The sequence below is a fragment of the Podarcis muralis genome, chromosome 11, assembly GCF_964188315.1.
Source record: "Podarcis muralis chromosome 11, rPodMur119.hap1.1, whole genome shotgun sequence".
NCBI lineage: Eukaryota > Metazoa > Chordata > Lepidosauria > Squamata > Lacertidae > Podarcis > Podarcis muralis.
In genome coordinates this window covers 36,725,425-36,742,750 of record NC_135665.1, presented here as the reverse complement: position 1 = coordinate 36,742,750, position 17,326 = coordinate 36,725,425, and the positions used below count along the sequence as shown (strand labels likewise).

The 17,326-nt window shown below is 38.9% G+C and overlaps 1 protein-coding gene across 2 annotated transcripts in view; it reads right to left on the bottom strand.

The window, feature by feature from the left end:
* Nucleotides 1–17,326, bottom strand: part of FCHO2 (FCH and mu domain containing endocytic adaptor 2) — a 69,689-nt gene that overhangs the window by 13,871 nt on the left and 38,492 nt on the right. Inside the window, exons 12-21 of one of the 2 annotated variants that reach the window (XM_077936281.1) lie at nucleotides 13,682–13,736; nucleotides 12,868–13,046; nucleotides 11,283–11,294; nucleotides 10,386–10,410; nucleotides 7,161–7,203; nucleotides 5,463–5,557; nucleotides 4,274–4,377; nucleotides 4,043–4,172; nucleotides 2,338–2,449; nucleotides 1,252–1,351 (exon numbers count right to left, since the gene is read on the bottom strand). In XM_077936281.1, coding sequence (XP_077792407.1) covers nucleotides 1,252–1,351; nucleotides 2,338–2,449; nucleotides 4,043–4,172; nucleotides 4,274–4,377; nucleotides 5,463–5,557; nucleotides 7,161–7,203; nucleotides 10,386–10,410; nucleotides 11,283–11,294; nucleotides 12,868–13,046; nucleotides 13,682–13,736 — 855 coding nt within the window. Of the gene's footprint in view, nucleotides 1–1,195; nucleotides 1,352–2,337; nucleotides 2,450–4,042; nucleotides 4,173–4,273; nucleotides 4,378–5,462; nucleotides 5,558–7,160; nucleotides 7,204–10,385; nucleotides 10,411–11,282; nucleotides 11,295–12,867; nucleotides 13,047–13,681; nucleotides 13,737–17,326 lie in introns of both variants that reach the window. The other variant, XM_077936280.1, reaches the window with a different exon arrangement.

Here is a 17,326-nt window from a genome sequence, read left to right as displayed (position 1 = left end):
ACAGTGAACACGTTCTGTACTGAGTAAAGAAATCAACTTTTTATTCAGTGGCTCAGAACATAATTAGGTGACTGCGATTAAGAGACCAGTGTAATCCATATGTAAACCCAAAATGAAGGCTGTTAGTTTCTCAGGAATGAATGAGGTACTCTGTGTGTTGTGTACGGCCAATTGTTTAAAAAGCAATCCTGAAGATATATGGCATATCCTGAGCCTGCAGAAATCTGAGCGACCCTCAGATTTCCATAATGCCTGGGAATCAAAGAATTCTGATAAGAGAATGTATTGCCTTACTTTCAACCTGCAAACCAAACACCTATGGGGACTCATGACACATATCCTTATGATGGCACACAGGCACAAATCAACAAGTTAAGATTGTACCTAAACGTTTACAAGTGATACAATTTTAGTTTTCCAGTTTGATGTGATGAGTGATGTCTGAACTATTCTCTAACACAGGTTTCAAAACTGGATTAAATCCTTCCTCAAATGAAGCAGCTTAATATGTTTTGGAAAATAATGTAAATAAAATAAAATAAATCACAAAAAGCATTAGATGCTTGCCTTGAGGAAATGAAGCATGCTATGTAATCTGTTTGTAATATCAAACCATATGAGGAAATGCAACTAGCTTCATGGGGTAAGGAATACCAGCATAGTTAGGAGGTGGGAAGACATCCCTGTTACCCATGAAATAGTGCACTACTGCTGTGGACATTATGGTTAATTAACACTGCCGCTATGCATTTCTTTAGTACCACCATTTATTTAGCATTCATCCAGTTCTCAGACACCATGGACCCATGGACTGCTCTATGAATTACCCCTCTGGGAATTGTTTCTATGTCTTGTGTGTGCATGCAATGTGGACTCTGCGTGGTGAACCTGGCGGGGGGTGGGGGAGCTTTTTAAGGAGCTGTGAATCATGGTACTACAAAAAATGGTTTAAAATTAAATTATTTCAGTAATTTGTTCTAGGTGAGCTCTAATGGAAACTTGCAAGTTTATTAAATCTCTAAAAGTAACACTAGAATTCGAATGAAGATGTTGAAAAAGACGACAAGCACAAAATATACAATGCAATTTACCAAAGCACAGGGTTTCAGCATGAGAGAATGTATAAAAAGGTAATAATGCAACAAAGCACATTTATAGATTAGATAGTTTACTATTAGATAAAAAAATACAAAACCTGTATACAAGTTGTGCATTTGGAAGAACCTGCTCTAGTTTGCTTGTGTTTTTTACCCTGAAGCAGAGCACAGCTGGAGATGGATTGCTGGTGAAGACTTTAATAATTCCACTTGGGAATGAGACTGTCATATCACCAGTGATTTTCACAATACATCTAAAATAAAGATGTAAAATTACAAGCATTACTTTCACAAGAAACTATAGGATGCATGCTACATTTAGTAAAAACATGTCTGTTGTTATAACAATCTAACTGGAAAAAAGTATTAGTTAACATACAAATTTACTAAGATTGCTCATTTACAATGCAATTTTAGAACTAGGAGAGATTTCAGCAGAAAGTTCTAAACATACAGCACAAGTTCTGAGTACCTTTGGAATGCCTCATGACTCCCATTATGGTCAACCACTGAAATATTGCTTGAGGTCTTTTTTGGAAGCTAGACCATTTCCAGTTGGGAGCTGGGCTTTCTCTGTGATAGCTCCAGAACTGTAAAATTCCCTCCCTCAAGAGGACAACTTGCCTAACTTGTTGCCTTTCAGAAACAGGTAATAAATGCTATATCTAAGCTCCGAAATGGCTTCTTGTGTGCTCTTATACATTGTTAGCTTTTATGCCTTTTTATGTAGAAAAGTGGTATATAAATATGGTACTGGGTAGACTTTGTTCCCACGAACAGCGAGATCCAATGCCACACCAGTAGATGTGATACTTTTCATCTCCTCTTGGGAGCTACCTGTCTCCTCATCTATTCCCCAGCTACTCCAGAAGGTCCCCCAACCTTATGGAGCAAATTTTTGGGGCTAGAGAAGGAAAGAGACAAAAGGGAGACCTGTTTGCATAAGCAGAAGTCTGATGTACAAGTTGGAAGTCACAGCTTAATATTACCCTAAGAATCATTCATAAATAAAAATGAAAACCAAGTCTGATGCAGGTATTGAATGACATTCAATAGTTATCTAACAACATAATCCATACTTTCATCAGCAGTGTTATTTATCCAAATAGACACTGGACAATATACATTAGAATTTCATTTCTGAAATTCCATTATTTTTTCCAAAGCAAAAAACAAAACAAAAACCTTAATCTGTTTTTTTAATGCAAGATATAAAATTCAAAACAAATGTTTCACTAACTTTGTGGGATCTGCTCCTTTGAAGTAGGCATTAACAGACTCAGTAAGGGCCACTGCAACAGGCAAAGTGTCCTGGTTTCCAAGGCTGACAGGGCTAGGGCCACGTGAAATACCTAGAATGCATAGAGTTTATTGATGTCATTTCCTATCATGTTAGCAACTTCAAAGATGGATTACTTCAGCTATGAATTTCAAAAGACATTAATTATTAATGTAAGACTTAATACTAAAGTACAAATATTAGATGATGCAGATTTTAAGATACTGCACTAGGATTTTTGGAAGAAAATACCTGTGCAAACATGCATGCATGCATGCATGCATGTATGCATGTATAACATCATATCAACAATTTAATATAGATAACAAGTCTATATTTAACAAAGGACTCCACCAGTTAATGTCAATTATTTCCATTTCCTCTATAATGACTGCAGAAAAGTAACTTTTCCTTGCCCACTTTAAAGTAAGATAATCACATCATTTTTTCCACTTTGGAAAGAACAAGAAACCATGTAGTTCTACAGCAACAAAATGTTTCAGAGTAATGCAGGTGACATAATATCTATGTGTGGTGGAAGACTGAAACAACACCTCTTTGCTCCTTGGAAATAAGGCTATGTAGGCCCAATTTGCAGAACACTCTTCCCTCACACAGATCGCTTTGAGGGCTAGAGACCATGTACACAGGGCCCATATGCTGACAGGCCTGGCACAAGCACAGCAGGGGGCAAAGCCAGCTGGGCATTGGAATCCCCACACTGTGAATACAGCTTTATTTTTGAACGTTTCTTACAATAACGTATAAAACAGAATAAATGCCAAGTAATTCTGTATGTTTTGTAACTTTAAAAAAGATTACTTAGGAAGATGGTGATGAAAAATAAGAAGGAATTTATTTAAAATAACACATTACAGAAATAATTTGGGTAACTATTATTATTATTATTATTATTATTATTATTATTATTATTATTATTTAATTAAATCTTGCCAAAGGCAACCCAAAGCGGTTTATAACCAACCAACAGAAGGAGGGAAAGAAGGAAGGAAGCTGCATAAGTTCCTTTCTCTTGGCCTGAAGCAAGAGGCAGAAGTTATAAGACAGCTAACATGACCCCCAGACAACAGCTGAACATTCTACATACTGCTAGTGAACACATTAAAAATGCTTTCCATTCAGCTGATACAATGATTTTTAAGAGAGCAAAGCCAAATTTGTCAAATGCTGCATCTTAAATGGCTTTGAAAATCAATCCAGAAAAATCTGTTTGGATAATTGCTTGTTATCATGAACAACACCAGACAACCAATTTAATAATTAGCTATTTTAAAAAGGCTTTTTCACAGAGGGAGAAAAACTTCACCTATGAAAATAAGTATTCTCTCAAAAAATAAACTTATCAGTACCTTATAGGCTTTGTCATGCAGATATCCCACTTGTAGAAAAATGTAGATCACCTATGTTTAAAGTCTAAAATCCTGTAAAAATGAATCCTGTCATTGCATGTTTGCAATGTGTGTGTGGTGTGCATGAATGCATGCCTGGTGACTAGACCCTTTTTGGAGTAGCTCCTTTATTCCTAAACAAATTCTTTCACATCTCATATAAAGGATTTATAAATAGCTTTTATATCCATTTTTCAAAGGCTAAAAAAGTTTTAGAATTAGATACTACACAGGGAATCACTGACAGACTTCCTTACCAACTGTAGGTGTATTTGCTGCACTTAATGAAGCAGAAGATGATATTGAGGAGGAACTCTCTGCACGTGCCAAAGGAGCTGAAGGAGGTGGGCTGGAATTGGAGGTCAAAGGAGGGCTGAATGGCCTTGGCTTGAAAACAAAATGCAAAAGCATGAATACATACAAAAGTTAAGTGGGAAAAGCTACACTGAGAGATAAATATAACTTAAGGCAAGTTGCATTGCTCTTACAATTTCATTAATTCCACTGAGTTTCCCTGAAGTCAACTTTGGTCTAGAAGCTGGTCTTGGAGGAGGCACTAAGGTACCCACAGAAAGAGGGGTAGTTGGTCTTGCTGGAAGGCAATAGTAAAAATTAATGTATTTCTATAAAATTTGCATTTACGAAAAGCAATAAAATATTCTAGTACACTAATTATTAGAATAGAAAACTAATTTAAACATAGAAACTACTGGACTAAACAGTTCAACAGTACTGACCACAACATTGGTGGTCAAGTAGTAACAATAGTATGAATACTACTCTAAAAAGCAGCACTAGAAAGTACCGTATTTTTCGCTCTATAGGACGCACTCACCCCCCCCCCAAAAAAAAAATTAAGGGGAAATGTGTGTGCATCCTATGGAGCGAATGCAGGCTCCTTGGCTTCAGTGATAGCAACGCGAAGCCTCCAAAGCGCAGAGGGAGCGCTCCCTCCGCACTCCTTGGCTTCGCGTTGCTTTCACTGAAGCCTGGAGAGCGAGAGGGGCCGGTGCGCACCGACCCCTCTCGCTCTCTGGGCTTCAGGGATAGCCGCCTGAAGCCTCTGGAGCGCAGCGTGAGTTCCCGCTGCGCTCCGGAGGCTTCGAGTTCCTTTTGCTGAAGCGGAGAGAGCAAGACTCAATCAAGCAGCAGCATCTTCATTACTGTCTGTAATAAAACCAGGCTGATCCGTGATCTGATCATCAATGAATGGGGTGACCTGGTGTGTATCACTGGTACTTGAGGGGTGGGGAGCTGGAACCATTTTCAGGCAGAAACCATGCAGGGAGGGAGAGAAGGAGATTGGACAAATCAGGGGAGGAAAGCTTGGACAAATCATTTTTTCTCTTTGTCTCTGTTTGGCTACAGTCATTTTAAAAAAAAATCATTGAAAAAGTGGTAAGAGAGATCAGAAAAATCCCAGATTAGAAATGTTCCCCTAGGAATCAATGGAAATCATGGACTCGTTATGCAAATACTTTCCAGGGAACACATTGTGTTCAGTAAGTGGGATCTGCGTGTTCTTTATCAGCATTTTCTTTTTTAGAAATCATATGTAAGTTGACATTACTGTGACTACGTTTGAAAATCCTATTTACATTGCACACTTGTCATTAAAGTTTTCCAATGGAAAAAGAGGCACTTCCACAGGCTTTTCTCTGTTAATAATAAACCTACCTGATGAAGATGAAGACATTGTTGAAGTCAGGGAGGCTGAATCACCAGAATTCCTAAAGAGTGGATCCCATGCCAGGAGGTCATTGTTCCCCTTCCTATAAGTCATCATAAAATGAATATAAATCATACCAGGTATGTTTTTAGAACTGAACTAACAGTTGAAGCTGCATATGCATATTAAAATAATAATAATGCATACTTAAATATTTTACACCAGAAACTATTCCCTTACAAATGTTGAAAGGGAGAATACTAGTGGTTTTTAAAATCAATATAAAGTATTACCATTCTTATAGCTTTTAATCCATTGTTGCCATTTTTGAGACCTTGGCTAATTAATAATGCAATCCTAACTATTTCCACTCATAAATAAGCCCTACTGAATTCAATGGGGTTTACTACCAGCTTAGTCGGGTGAATACTGTAGCCTTAATCTATTTTTACATCTGTGCACTCCTACAGCTGCTTTGAGCTGCTGGGTTACTGTTTAATGGTCTATTGAATTATCATAGACATTGTCCCTGAAACTGTCAATTGTTTTACATGCCAATGTTACTTTTGCTACTGATGTTTCTATTTTATGTGCCATAAACCACTTTGGGAAGTTGTGTGTTTGTAAAATAAGATTAAACAACGGTTGACCAAACAATGATTAAATTATTTTTTAAAAGTAAAGAAAAACATGGTGCATAATGAGGACATATTGAAATTTGCTATACTATATTTTTTTATTTGGAAAAGGCGGATGGAATGAAACCCCTTCTGTAAGCATCTGAATCAAATTCTGTCACAAATCTGTTTTATTTGACTTAAAAAAACCTTCTGATTCAAATAGAACAAAATACATTTTACACACAATAACTATGGGCCAGATTCAACTAACTGCACCCCCCAAGTTCCATTAGTACAATTGGGCTTTCCCCTGCTTCCACTACGTGTCCCCTGTACCCCCAAATTTACTCAGGAGGGGCAGGAGAACTCCCGAAACAATGCATGGGGGAGAGGAGAGGGCAGTTAATTCCCTCAGACAAGCAGAAGAGCTTGCACTGACAAAGCAATCTGTTTAGCACTCCACTGAAGAACTTCCTATATAATGGCAGCTTCTAAAGGTTCCTGATTGAGCTTTAAGACTGCATAAGAGCAGCACTTCAGGGTGGGGATGGAATCATGTATGGCTAGCAAGTCAATTGATTCTTTTTGGCCTTGGTCTGCAACCATGCTATTATTTTTTCCAATATGGCCTTGTAGAATTTAGGTTGACAATAAGGCAATTTTTTTTTTTTTTACTTATGGATAACAAAAATATTTTGGCTTATGACAGCAAGAAAGTGATTTATATTCTTCTGGCAGATCATACATAAATTTCCAGATGCAAAGCTATGTACATCGTATTTATGCTACAGGTAATTATCAAATTTTCATCTTAATTGTTTTATTCTGGGAATACTATGTATCATCATGATATGAGCACAAATTAAAAGGAGAGTCAGGTAAGCAGCCAAAGTGAAGGATGAATAAATAAAGAAATAAATGCAGAAATTCATCTTTTGGAGTCCCAAGCAGCCCACACCTAAACTGTCACATCAGAACTGAACACTGGACACAGGAATCTGGGGGGCGGGGGGCAGGGAGAAAGCCCTTCAAACCTAATATTCAGTGACTCTTCAAATAAAAATAAATGTCTAATGTGAAACTTACTCATTAGATGAAGCAGAAAGCTTTGATTTTGTTAATTCTTCACCTAAAAGATATTATGATAATTGAAAGCCATGACATTTAATTAACAAAATCAGCCAGCTTTATAAAAGTAATGTTTTAAATGGCAAAGATGCAATACAAAACAACTCAAACACTGACATGAAGTGGAAATGCATCACAGTATGAAACTTTTGCTTTTGCTAAAAGTGTTTATAACAAAAATTGCTGTGTGAGAAGGAATCCAGGAAGGACATGGGTGTGGAAGGACATCAAATGCCTGCTTAAACGGAATCAGTTTGTTGGTTTTAAAGATGTATAGTTTTTAATGTTTCCAATGCATTTTATAAATGTTGAGAGCCTCTTTGAAGACTCCAATTTAAAAAAAAAACAGGATATGAATAGAAAAATAAATAGGAAGCGAGTTTTGCAAGATGCTGATCTCAAAATAGTTTTACTGTAAGACACAGGCATTACAATATTCTTCTCAAACTATGGCTTGGATTCTAATTTGTTCTTCTAATGTAAGAAGACGGTTGATTTTTGCAACTTTTCTCCATCTATAGCCCCCTGCACCATTCTCAAGAGACTTCCAGCTCTCAAAAACAGATTTTCAGAGGTGCATTGGTAACAGGCCTGTGGGAAAACCCTGATTTGTGAACATGCTCAAAAGGAAATTTGGGGTACAAGCCTGTCTTTGCAGTTAAAGGTTAATAGTAAAGGTAAAGGTACCCCTGCCCGTACGGGCCAGTCTTGACAGACTCTAGGGTTGTGCGCCCATCTCACTCAAGAGGCCGGGGGCCAGCGCTGTCCGGAGACACTTCCGGGTCGCGTGGCTAGCGTGACAAGCTGCATCTGGCGAGCCAGAGCCGCACACGGAAACGCCGTTTACCTTCCCGCTAGTAAGCGGTACCTATTTATCTACTTGCACCCGGGGGTGCTTTCGAACTGCTAGGTTGGCAGGCGCTGGGACCGAACAACAGGAGCGCACCCCGCCGCGGGGATTCGAACCGCCGACCTTTCGATCAGCAAGCCCTAGGCGCTGAGGCTATTACCCACAGCGCCACCCGCGCCCCGTCTGGTTAATAACTTGTATTAAATCAGTAAGTATTTAATAGGTATTTAAAACCTTAAGCAAATCTAGAAAGAGACATGTTTTTACAATTAAGCACATATGTACACAGTGCTGACAAAGTAACTTTTAGTATTCAAGTAACTAATACCTGACAAATTCCTATATGGAAGTCACTTCTATATGGGTACATGTAGATCACTCTGTCATGTGGCAACCTGCCAACTGCAAAGATTCCCTAGCTCCTAAAGGTAAAGGTAAAGGGACCGCTGACCATTAAGGTCCAGTCACGGATGACTCTGGGGTTGTGGCGCTCATCTCACTTTATTGGCCGAGGGAGCCGGCGTACAGCTTCTGGGTCATGTGGCCAGCATGACTAAGCCACTTCTGGTGAACCAGAGCAGCGCACGGAAACGCCGGTTACCTTCCCGCCGGAGCGGTACCTATTTATCTACTTGCACTTTGACGTGCTTTCAAACTGCTAGGTTAGCTGGAGTAGGGACCGAGCAATGGGAGCTCACCCCATTGCGGGGATTCAAACTGCCAACCTTCTGATCGGCAAGCCCTAGGCTCTGTGGTTTAGACCACAGCGCCACCCGTGTCCTTCCCTACCTCCTACTCACCCCATTAAGGAACTAGTGTACTTGTATGATTGCCCTAATGGGGAAATAACAGCTGAAAATAGCATGGGGGATTAACCTGTAGTTCCTCAGGCTTCAGTCCTGATTCTGAATGCCCCGCTCCAAAATTAAAAAGCTGGGAGATCACAACTCTCTAATGTTTTTCCTTTTAGGGCCAAGCTAAATAAGTCTTCTTTGAGCACCACCAGCACATAGGAGAAGAGCTTTGTCACATATTTTATACACATTTCTCCACTGAAGGCTAGTTCTTTTAACAGCATGTACAAACTGTTACCATATCCTATAAGGTTTTAGAAAAGTTTAACAGGACAAATATATTATTCCTTTTTTAAAGTTGGAAGTGCTATTAGATATAGCTTACAGGACAATCCAAATCCTGGTTGAGCAGCAGCGGGGCATGGTGGAGTAAGAGAGCCATCACCACAGCTCCATCACTTGTGCTGCCTGGCAGAGAAGGCAAAGGAGCAGCAACTAAGCCTATATTGGGCCAGATGCCATCAAGTGACATCAGTGAGGCTAAGGATCAAGCAGATCCCAGCATGTGCTAGCCCCACCTTGGAACACCCTTGTTTTGGAGCTGTGAGCTACTGCCCCAGGGGATCCCACAGTACTTCTGCCCATCCAGCAAATGGAATGAAGAGCTCCATGCCAGCAGTTACTCTGTGGGTAGAGGCTGGCAGGGGTGCCTGAAGGAATATCTCCACCAAATCCTTTCTCTCCGCAAGCCTGGCACCAAGGGGAGTTGGACTGCAACCTAAAGCCTGACTCTAAAGCCAGGATGCAAGCACTAAGCTTTAATGTGTACAGTGGTGCCTCGCAATACGAAATTAATTCGTTCCGCGAGTTTTGTCGTCTTGCGATTTTTTTCGTCTTGCGAAGCACGGTGTCGGGAAAGTTTTGGAAAAGCTTCAAAAATCACCAAAGTCTTTAAAAACCTCAAAAAAGGCTACCACACCGCGTTCTATGAGTTGCTCCTCGAAGTCAAGTCGCAACTGTATTAACAGTGTTAAGAAAAAGGAAACAAACTTGCAAGACGTTCCAGTCTTGCGAAGCAAGCCCATAGGGAAAATCGTCTTGCGAAGCAGCTCAAAAAACAAAAAACCCTTTTGTCTAGCGAGTTTTTTGTCTTGCGAGGCATTCGTCTTGCGAGGTACCACTGTAGTACAGTTTCTACTGTCAGATTCTTTAAGAGTTCCATTAAAACCATCTAATATCACAGTCATTTTATAGATCAATTTTATTATGGACATATATATCTATGTTTCGGACAATTACCAAAAGTAGGCAGACTTTTGCATTCTGTGGGTGAGGGCAGGGGGGTGAATTGTCATTAAAGTTATTAACATGGCAGCAGGAAAAAAACACCTTGATTTAGGACTCCCTGATATCCCACCATATACAACTTTCCATTTACAAGAAACAATTTATACAGGCATGATTTCATGAACAGGAAGTTAAAGTCAAATATAAACATAAGAAAAACCAGATGATGGTCAGCAGTTCACACACACTTACTGGATGAATTCCGGTTCATTTGTGCCTAGATGAAAAATAAGAAAAATGAACAACGCTTAGTGAACAAATATTTTTTTCCCTAAACTAAAGAGTTGGCAGTTGGAGATAAATTCCAAAGCCACCACTAGCTATTAGGCTTAGTACCTCTAACAGGCAAAGTAACTGGCAGAGACAGGTAGTGAAATATTGGGTAGATCTTCTGGAGATTAAGTTTGCAATCTGTGGTAAAATTAACCAATGATGGCTTTTCACGATATGGCCATCCCATTCCATGCAGACTGCCTAAAACTGTTGCAACATGATGACTGCTCTCTATTGCATGCCAATACATTATGCCACTTAAGTTGGTCCTCTTCCTTTTTTTCTTCATGACCAAGGCTGAATACTGTTGGCAGATGTTTTTAAAGCCAAGCAGCTGCTACTCTGCATTTTCTTGAAATAACCTGTGTGCACATTAGTAGCCATGTGGGGGCAGCTTCAAATGGCTTCTGCTTAGGCGTCAAATTGTGAAGCCACCCTGAGAAATCTGGGCTGGGCTGATATGAAAGTAAATTACTGATCTAGAGCAGCTAGGGAAGCAAAATGCAGTTTTTTTGTTTTTGTTTTTTAAAAAAGCTGCTCATATGAAATTGACATAGTTCCCCAATTCAGATGATTGTCACGGGGACCACACTGCTCCACAAGAGGCAGCCACTTGTCCCCTTGCCCCTGACCTCACACAGTATAAGGTCAGGGGCCAATTGCCTCTTAACGTTTCAAAGTGTCTTGGAAGTGCAGCAAAAAAGCAAGCTTGAAGTTCACCACCATGAAACACACGTATGCACACACTCAATCACCAGCCCACACGACTAAGTTTTAATTAGAAGTAAACTATGGTAAATATAATTTAATACTTACAGGACTATGTCTCTGATGTCAGCATACAAAATAAAATAGGGAAAACATAATTACATACGATTTGGTGCAAGTTAAATGTACTACTTTATTCCCCTCCTCACAACTTTGAATCTTGAAGCATCAAGCCATAACGTTAATGTAATAAAAAAGCCCAAGTGTAAAAGATAATTTTAACATTTTAAAGAAAAAGGCAAGAATTCTGATGGTGTGGTCTGAATGGTACCAACTGTTTATTGGAGATCTCAAATACTAAAATACTGAGTCACTAGTTGTATATTTGTATCCATCTTTATCTAGAGCTGGGTGTGTGTGCTAACTTCTGGCCCTCTGATGATGTTGGACTACAAGTCCCATCACCCAACCAGTAGCCATGCTGTTGATCTAGAACAGGGGTAGTCAACCTTTTTATACCTACTGCCCACCAATGCATCTTTCTTGATGGTAAAATTTCCTTACTGCCCACCAGTGCTCAATGGAAGGAGGATTCAGCTTATGCCGTAGAACCCTCTACTGCCCACCTAGAAACCTGAAACGCCCACTGGTGGGCAGAAGGGACCAGGTTGACAACCCCTGACCTAGAAGGACCTTTACACAAAGGAAACAACACAAAAAACTAAAAAAAGCTCAGATTTGACACACAAATAGTTAAAATGGATGTGTACTGGATTATATAGAAATGTTCTTAAATGAGATATTTTAAACCAGTGTTTCTCAAATTTGGTTCCCTACAGTTGTGGGACTACAACTTCCATCATCCCTGATCATTGGTCCCACTAGCTAAGGATGATGGGAATTGTAGGCCAACAACAGCGGGGGACCCAAGTTAGAGAAACACTGTTTTAAACCCTTCTCCCTAGTCTTTTGAGAAACAGACTCCATCTCATAATAGCAGCAGACACTCCAGTACAGAAAAAGCCAAAGCACAGATGAAATAGTTTGTTGGATTCATACACCTGAGGCAGATATAGTCTGGGGAAGATAAATTTGTAGAGTTAGCCAGGGACATATTTATCCATGTAAAATGCAAACTGTAGTTACGAATAATGTTATGTGACAGGTTGCACTGTAGGATGGAACCTGATCGTTTCTCACTTTTCTAAAGACAGTTAAGATGGAACATAGGAATTCAACAAAATGTATTCGCCTGCATCAACTGGCATGGGGTAGGACCATGCCAAAAATATTGTAATTCTAACATGCACAAAGAACTCTCTTTAAACTAAAAATCTGACTTCAGCATATATGATTACAATTAGAATATAACATAATCTGTTCAGAATATAGCTTCAAAAACTGGGCTGGGGTGTTTGTTTCTGAATAATGAGGCTCTTGCTAATAAAAAAGTAGCTCTATGTTAACCTCATATGTACTCCCTTAACTCCATATATACACAGGCAGTGTCTCTGCCCTTGCTCCAAAGACCTTGTATACCACATTCCAAAATTCATCCTTTTATCATTTGAAATACGTAACTTATTAAAAATAGGCAATTGAGATATTTTACATTTGTGCTAAAATGGTGAGTTTTAAAGTACTATTTACCGATTGTGCCTGATATACTAAATATTGTGCTCAGTTTACTTACAGATATAGCTGGTGAAAGTGTGATGTTCCCTATTGATTCTTTTAATTCATCCAGTGAAGGCATTGTATAATGAGAACTACTATTTGCCTGTACAGGCTTAATTTCCACATGGAACTTCCTTGGTTCATCATCTTCAGAGTCAGAATCACTTGAAGAATAGAAGTGGTTCGCTTTGGTATGTTATTTGCAGTTAAGGTGAACGTCATGAAGTTAATCACATAATGACTAATAGCACTGCTCTATGCATACACACAAACACAGAACAACAGCAAGTTAATAAGTTGCTAAACAGGATTTTTAAGACCCACAAAAATCACTGATATTAGTCCTTTACATATTCATAAAGCTTTGTGAAGAGATTGTACACAACCAGGGCAACCAAAATTATACAGAGGCTGGAGCAACTATCCTATGAGGAAAGGTTACAACATTTGTGGCTTTCTAGTTTAGAAAACAAGATAACATGCAGATTGTGGAAAAAGCAAGGTTATCCAATGAACCATAATGGTGGGATACACAGGAAACTGGGATGGATTTAACAGGAGATTAGATAAATTTATGGAAGATAAGGTTATCAGTGGCCACTAGTCACAATGGCTCCAGTATCAAGTAACAGGGTGCCTTTGAGTAGCAGTTACTTCAGATCACAAGCAAGAGAATGCTATCAAGCAGGCACACATATTGCTTGCCAGCATCTCTTAGGCTTCTGGTTAGTTACTACATGAACAAACTGCTGGACTAGACTGGCCTTTGACATGGATCTAGCAGGGCTCATGCTCTAGGTTCATAAGTAAGCATTACAATAAAAGGATATTCTGACTAGCTTCTGGTTTAATGCTATAACCTTCATCATCAACATCTGGAATGTTCTGGAAAGAAAACAGGTAACTTATTAGATGACCATCACTATCAAAATATTTTCCAATAGATGTCAAAGCAAGCATAATGTATTGTTGATTATCTTTAAACCTGTTTATGAAAGCAGCAGTGCTTATGTCATCAGAACTTCAAGCCACGAGTTCAGAGGAATCAGGTTACAGTACTCATAATTTGGTACTTTACAAGTCTTATAGCATTCACAGTTCATTTTGTACAATTAGGAAATCAAAACTGGGAGATAAACCTAGCTAGAGAGTCTGGAGAAAAAAGATACTCTTGAAATCTATGTCCAAAACACTGTCCACTGAACTAGATACAATATACCACATTAGTGAAGCTATTTCCCCCTTATAACACTTAAAACAAGAGATAGCTGACCAATCAAGCATAGGATTTACATACTCCAGAAAGAATTTATGACCTATTATTCTTGCTTTCATAACCTTGACAAACTACACTGCAGCCTTTGATTATTGTTCCAATATTGCACCTGGTATAGACTACTGCCAGCCGCCAGAAACCTACAACACTGTTGCAAGATCAGCACTGGTTTGTTATAACCTAGCAGGAACAGTTACGGCATTTTCATATGTTGCTCTTAACAGCAATGCTAAATCAAGGTGTGCACCAGGAACAGATGGCTTCTCTATGGGATTCATTCCCAATTAAGTGCACATGATAGCAGCACAATTGGCATTTTCAATTACTTTTCTTTCATCTTGACATTCAGGAAGCCCTGACCCCTTTTAGAAGTAATATAGTATTTAGAGACAGTGGAGGAGGACTGGAAAAAATTTAAAGTTTATCTTAAAAATTGTTGTAAAATTGTGGAATGTTGAGATGTCGAGGGATATGATCTAGAGAATTACAGCTGTTAAAATTGAAATTAAGAAAATTCTTAAAGGGAATTAAATACAAAATTGAATGATGGATTGCTAGAAAAAAAAGGATCTTAAAATAAGAATGCAGTGAAGGAGAGGTATGGGGAAGTCGTGTTTTGTTTGTTTGTATTTTGTCTATGTTTATGTTTATGTTAATGTTGTAAAATCAATAAAAATTATTATAAAAAAAAAAAGAAGTAATATAGTATTTGCTATTTTACACTGCTTTACTATTTTTATGCATGTTATTCAACCTTCTGAAGGAAATTTTAAATACATTTTAAAAACTTCATTTAGGGTTTAGAATGGGTGGAATTAAGCTAATACAGAGTAAGAAAACCTGTAACCCCCAAAGCCTCTCAGTTTAGGTTTGAGTATGTACAGATATGAGCAGGGGTTGGCAAGGTTTACCTCGCCTGGGCTAGTTCACTCCCGCAGAGATCGCTCTGTGGGTCGGATCGCGCATGCGCAGACTCAATTTCCGGCACCTGCATCTGTGCAGATGCGATTTTTGGCATCTGCACATGCGCAGATGCGATTTCCAGTGCCATGGAAGCGAGTCCCTGCTCCGTCGGTTTAGCGCAGCACGGGGGGGTGGGCTCGCTGAGTGGGCGGCTCGGTTGGGGGGCAGCTCGTGGGCCATTTAAATGACCCCCATGGACTGCTTGTGGCCCATGGGCTGCAGGTTGCCAACCCCCTGGATGTGATAATGAAAATGCCAATGCGCCATCACAATGCCCTGAAATTTTACAGATGTAATAAACTCTGGGTGCACTGGCAGGTTCAGAGAAGCAATCGGATTCTGATTCTGATTCAGAGAAACAACAAAATGTGGGCGCAAGTTGTACCTACTTCACATTATCCCAGCAAAGCAGAAGCAAGAATCACTCTTGAATCTACTGCTTGTAGTACCTCAATGTGAAAAGCAGTTCCTTCTACTGCATTGTAATAGTAATTTTTGGTCAAGAACAGACAGAGCTATGCCAACTGACATTAGTTTACACAGAATGTTTAATGGGTAAGGCAATCACATGACAGCTTTATTATAGACCCATTAACTATGCTTCTTATGTCCTTTCCCTGAAGATTAGCAATTTTACGCTTTTTATACATTGCAAACAAGTTCTCTCTCTTAGGATTACAAATTTCTCAACAAATACCAACTTCATAATCGAAACCAAAAAAATGCATCAGAAAATATTCATCCAGATTATTTAGACAGTTTCTCTTTCAAGAACTTGCACGTTTTGCTTTTATAAAGCAACATGATTTAAAAACAGAGAGTGGCATCACACGGTTCAATACCTTAGCACTAGTTGTTTAGAATCACGAAGCTTTTGTTATGCTTGACCTCAAGCTAACCATGTTAAATGTCCTAACGAGACTTGACAACAAAGTAAACCGAACAAATACAAATAGCTAGAGGCCATGTGTACATTCTCATACAACCAAAGAACTTCTGAAGTTATGTCGTTAAAGTTGGAAAGCTATTACGTTACCTATCATAGCTAAATGCAACAAAGACCGTTAAACAAAGACTCTGGATAGCTTGTGACATAAACTGAAGAACAAGGATGCCATACCAAAGCAGCAGCAGGTAAGCTGGCTTTTTATGCGAGGGTAAATTGTGGAAAAGGTGGTGGTCCAAAAGCATAGATATGGAGCAGCTGGTTTACAGTGCTCTACTGTTGCTATATTCATACTTATGAAATATTGCTATTTAGCTAAAGAATAGTAACTACAAAATAATAATTTTAAATTATATTTCAGCTTACAAATATCTGCCTTGGTAAGTCCCCTTCAATGTGACCTAAAACCTTTACTTGCCTATCCAGTGGTAGCCTAGGGGATTCATAACACATTCCTCAGCCTCCTAGGAGCAATACACCCTGCCCACCTGTCAAATTTGGTCTCTAGGATTGATCCTGATAAGGATCTGGCTCCCAGAGTCAAAGAGGTTCCCCACCCCTGATCTATTTCGTTATATATTGGGACCTATGTTTCAAACGACCAGGTGAACACCACAATAGGCTACACAATAGCAACACAATCACTATTACACCATCTCTACTAAGGCATTTAAATTGCCTTGGCTAAAGGCATTGGATTCAAGTGCATTAGAGCAGTGATCAATATTCTAAGACCAGCTCTCTGTTTCCTTCTGCTTCTACACAAGAAAGTCACTATCAACTACAAGTTCAATGCTACATTTTTAAAAACACATGGATAAATTTTGAAGATATTTAAAATGAGTCATGCCAGCAAGTTCAAACAATACCAAAAACATTTTCAATTTGAGGACATCTATTTGATGACAGAAAATTGATGGTGGGAAATACTCTACTTAGTGCTTTTCACATATTTGTTATATTTGCATAACTTTTGTTATAAAGTGAAGTTGCCACTTAGTAAAACTGGCATTAAAGAGACTGAGTATATGTGTAACACTTTGAAAATGCTACAGAAAGGAAATAAAATGTATGTTTTGAAAACTATGAAGCCGAGTTATTCTTCTGGGGAAGGGGAGAGTGAGTGATCATGCTTGGTGTAGCTTGAAAGGAATATGCCAGACACATTTACACTTGGATTTGTTTCATTAATTATTAAACAATGAGCAACAAAACAAACAAGTCAAAGAGTAAACATTGTAAGTCAACCCGACTTATGTTTCACTCTGTGAATGGCCTAATTCCTGGAAT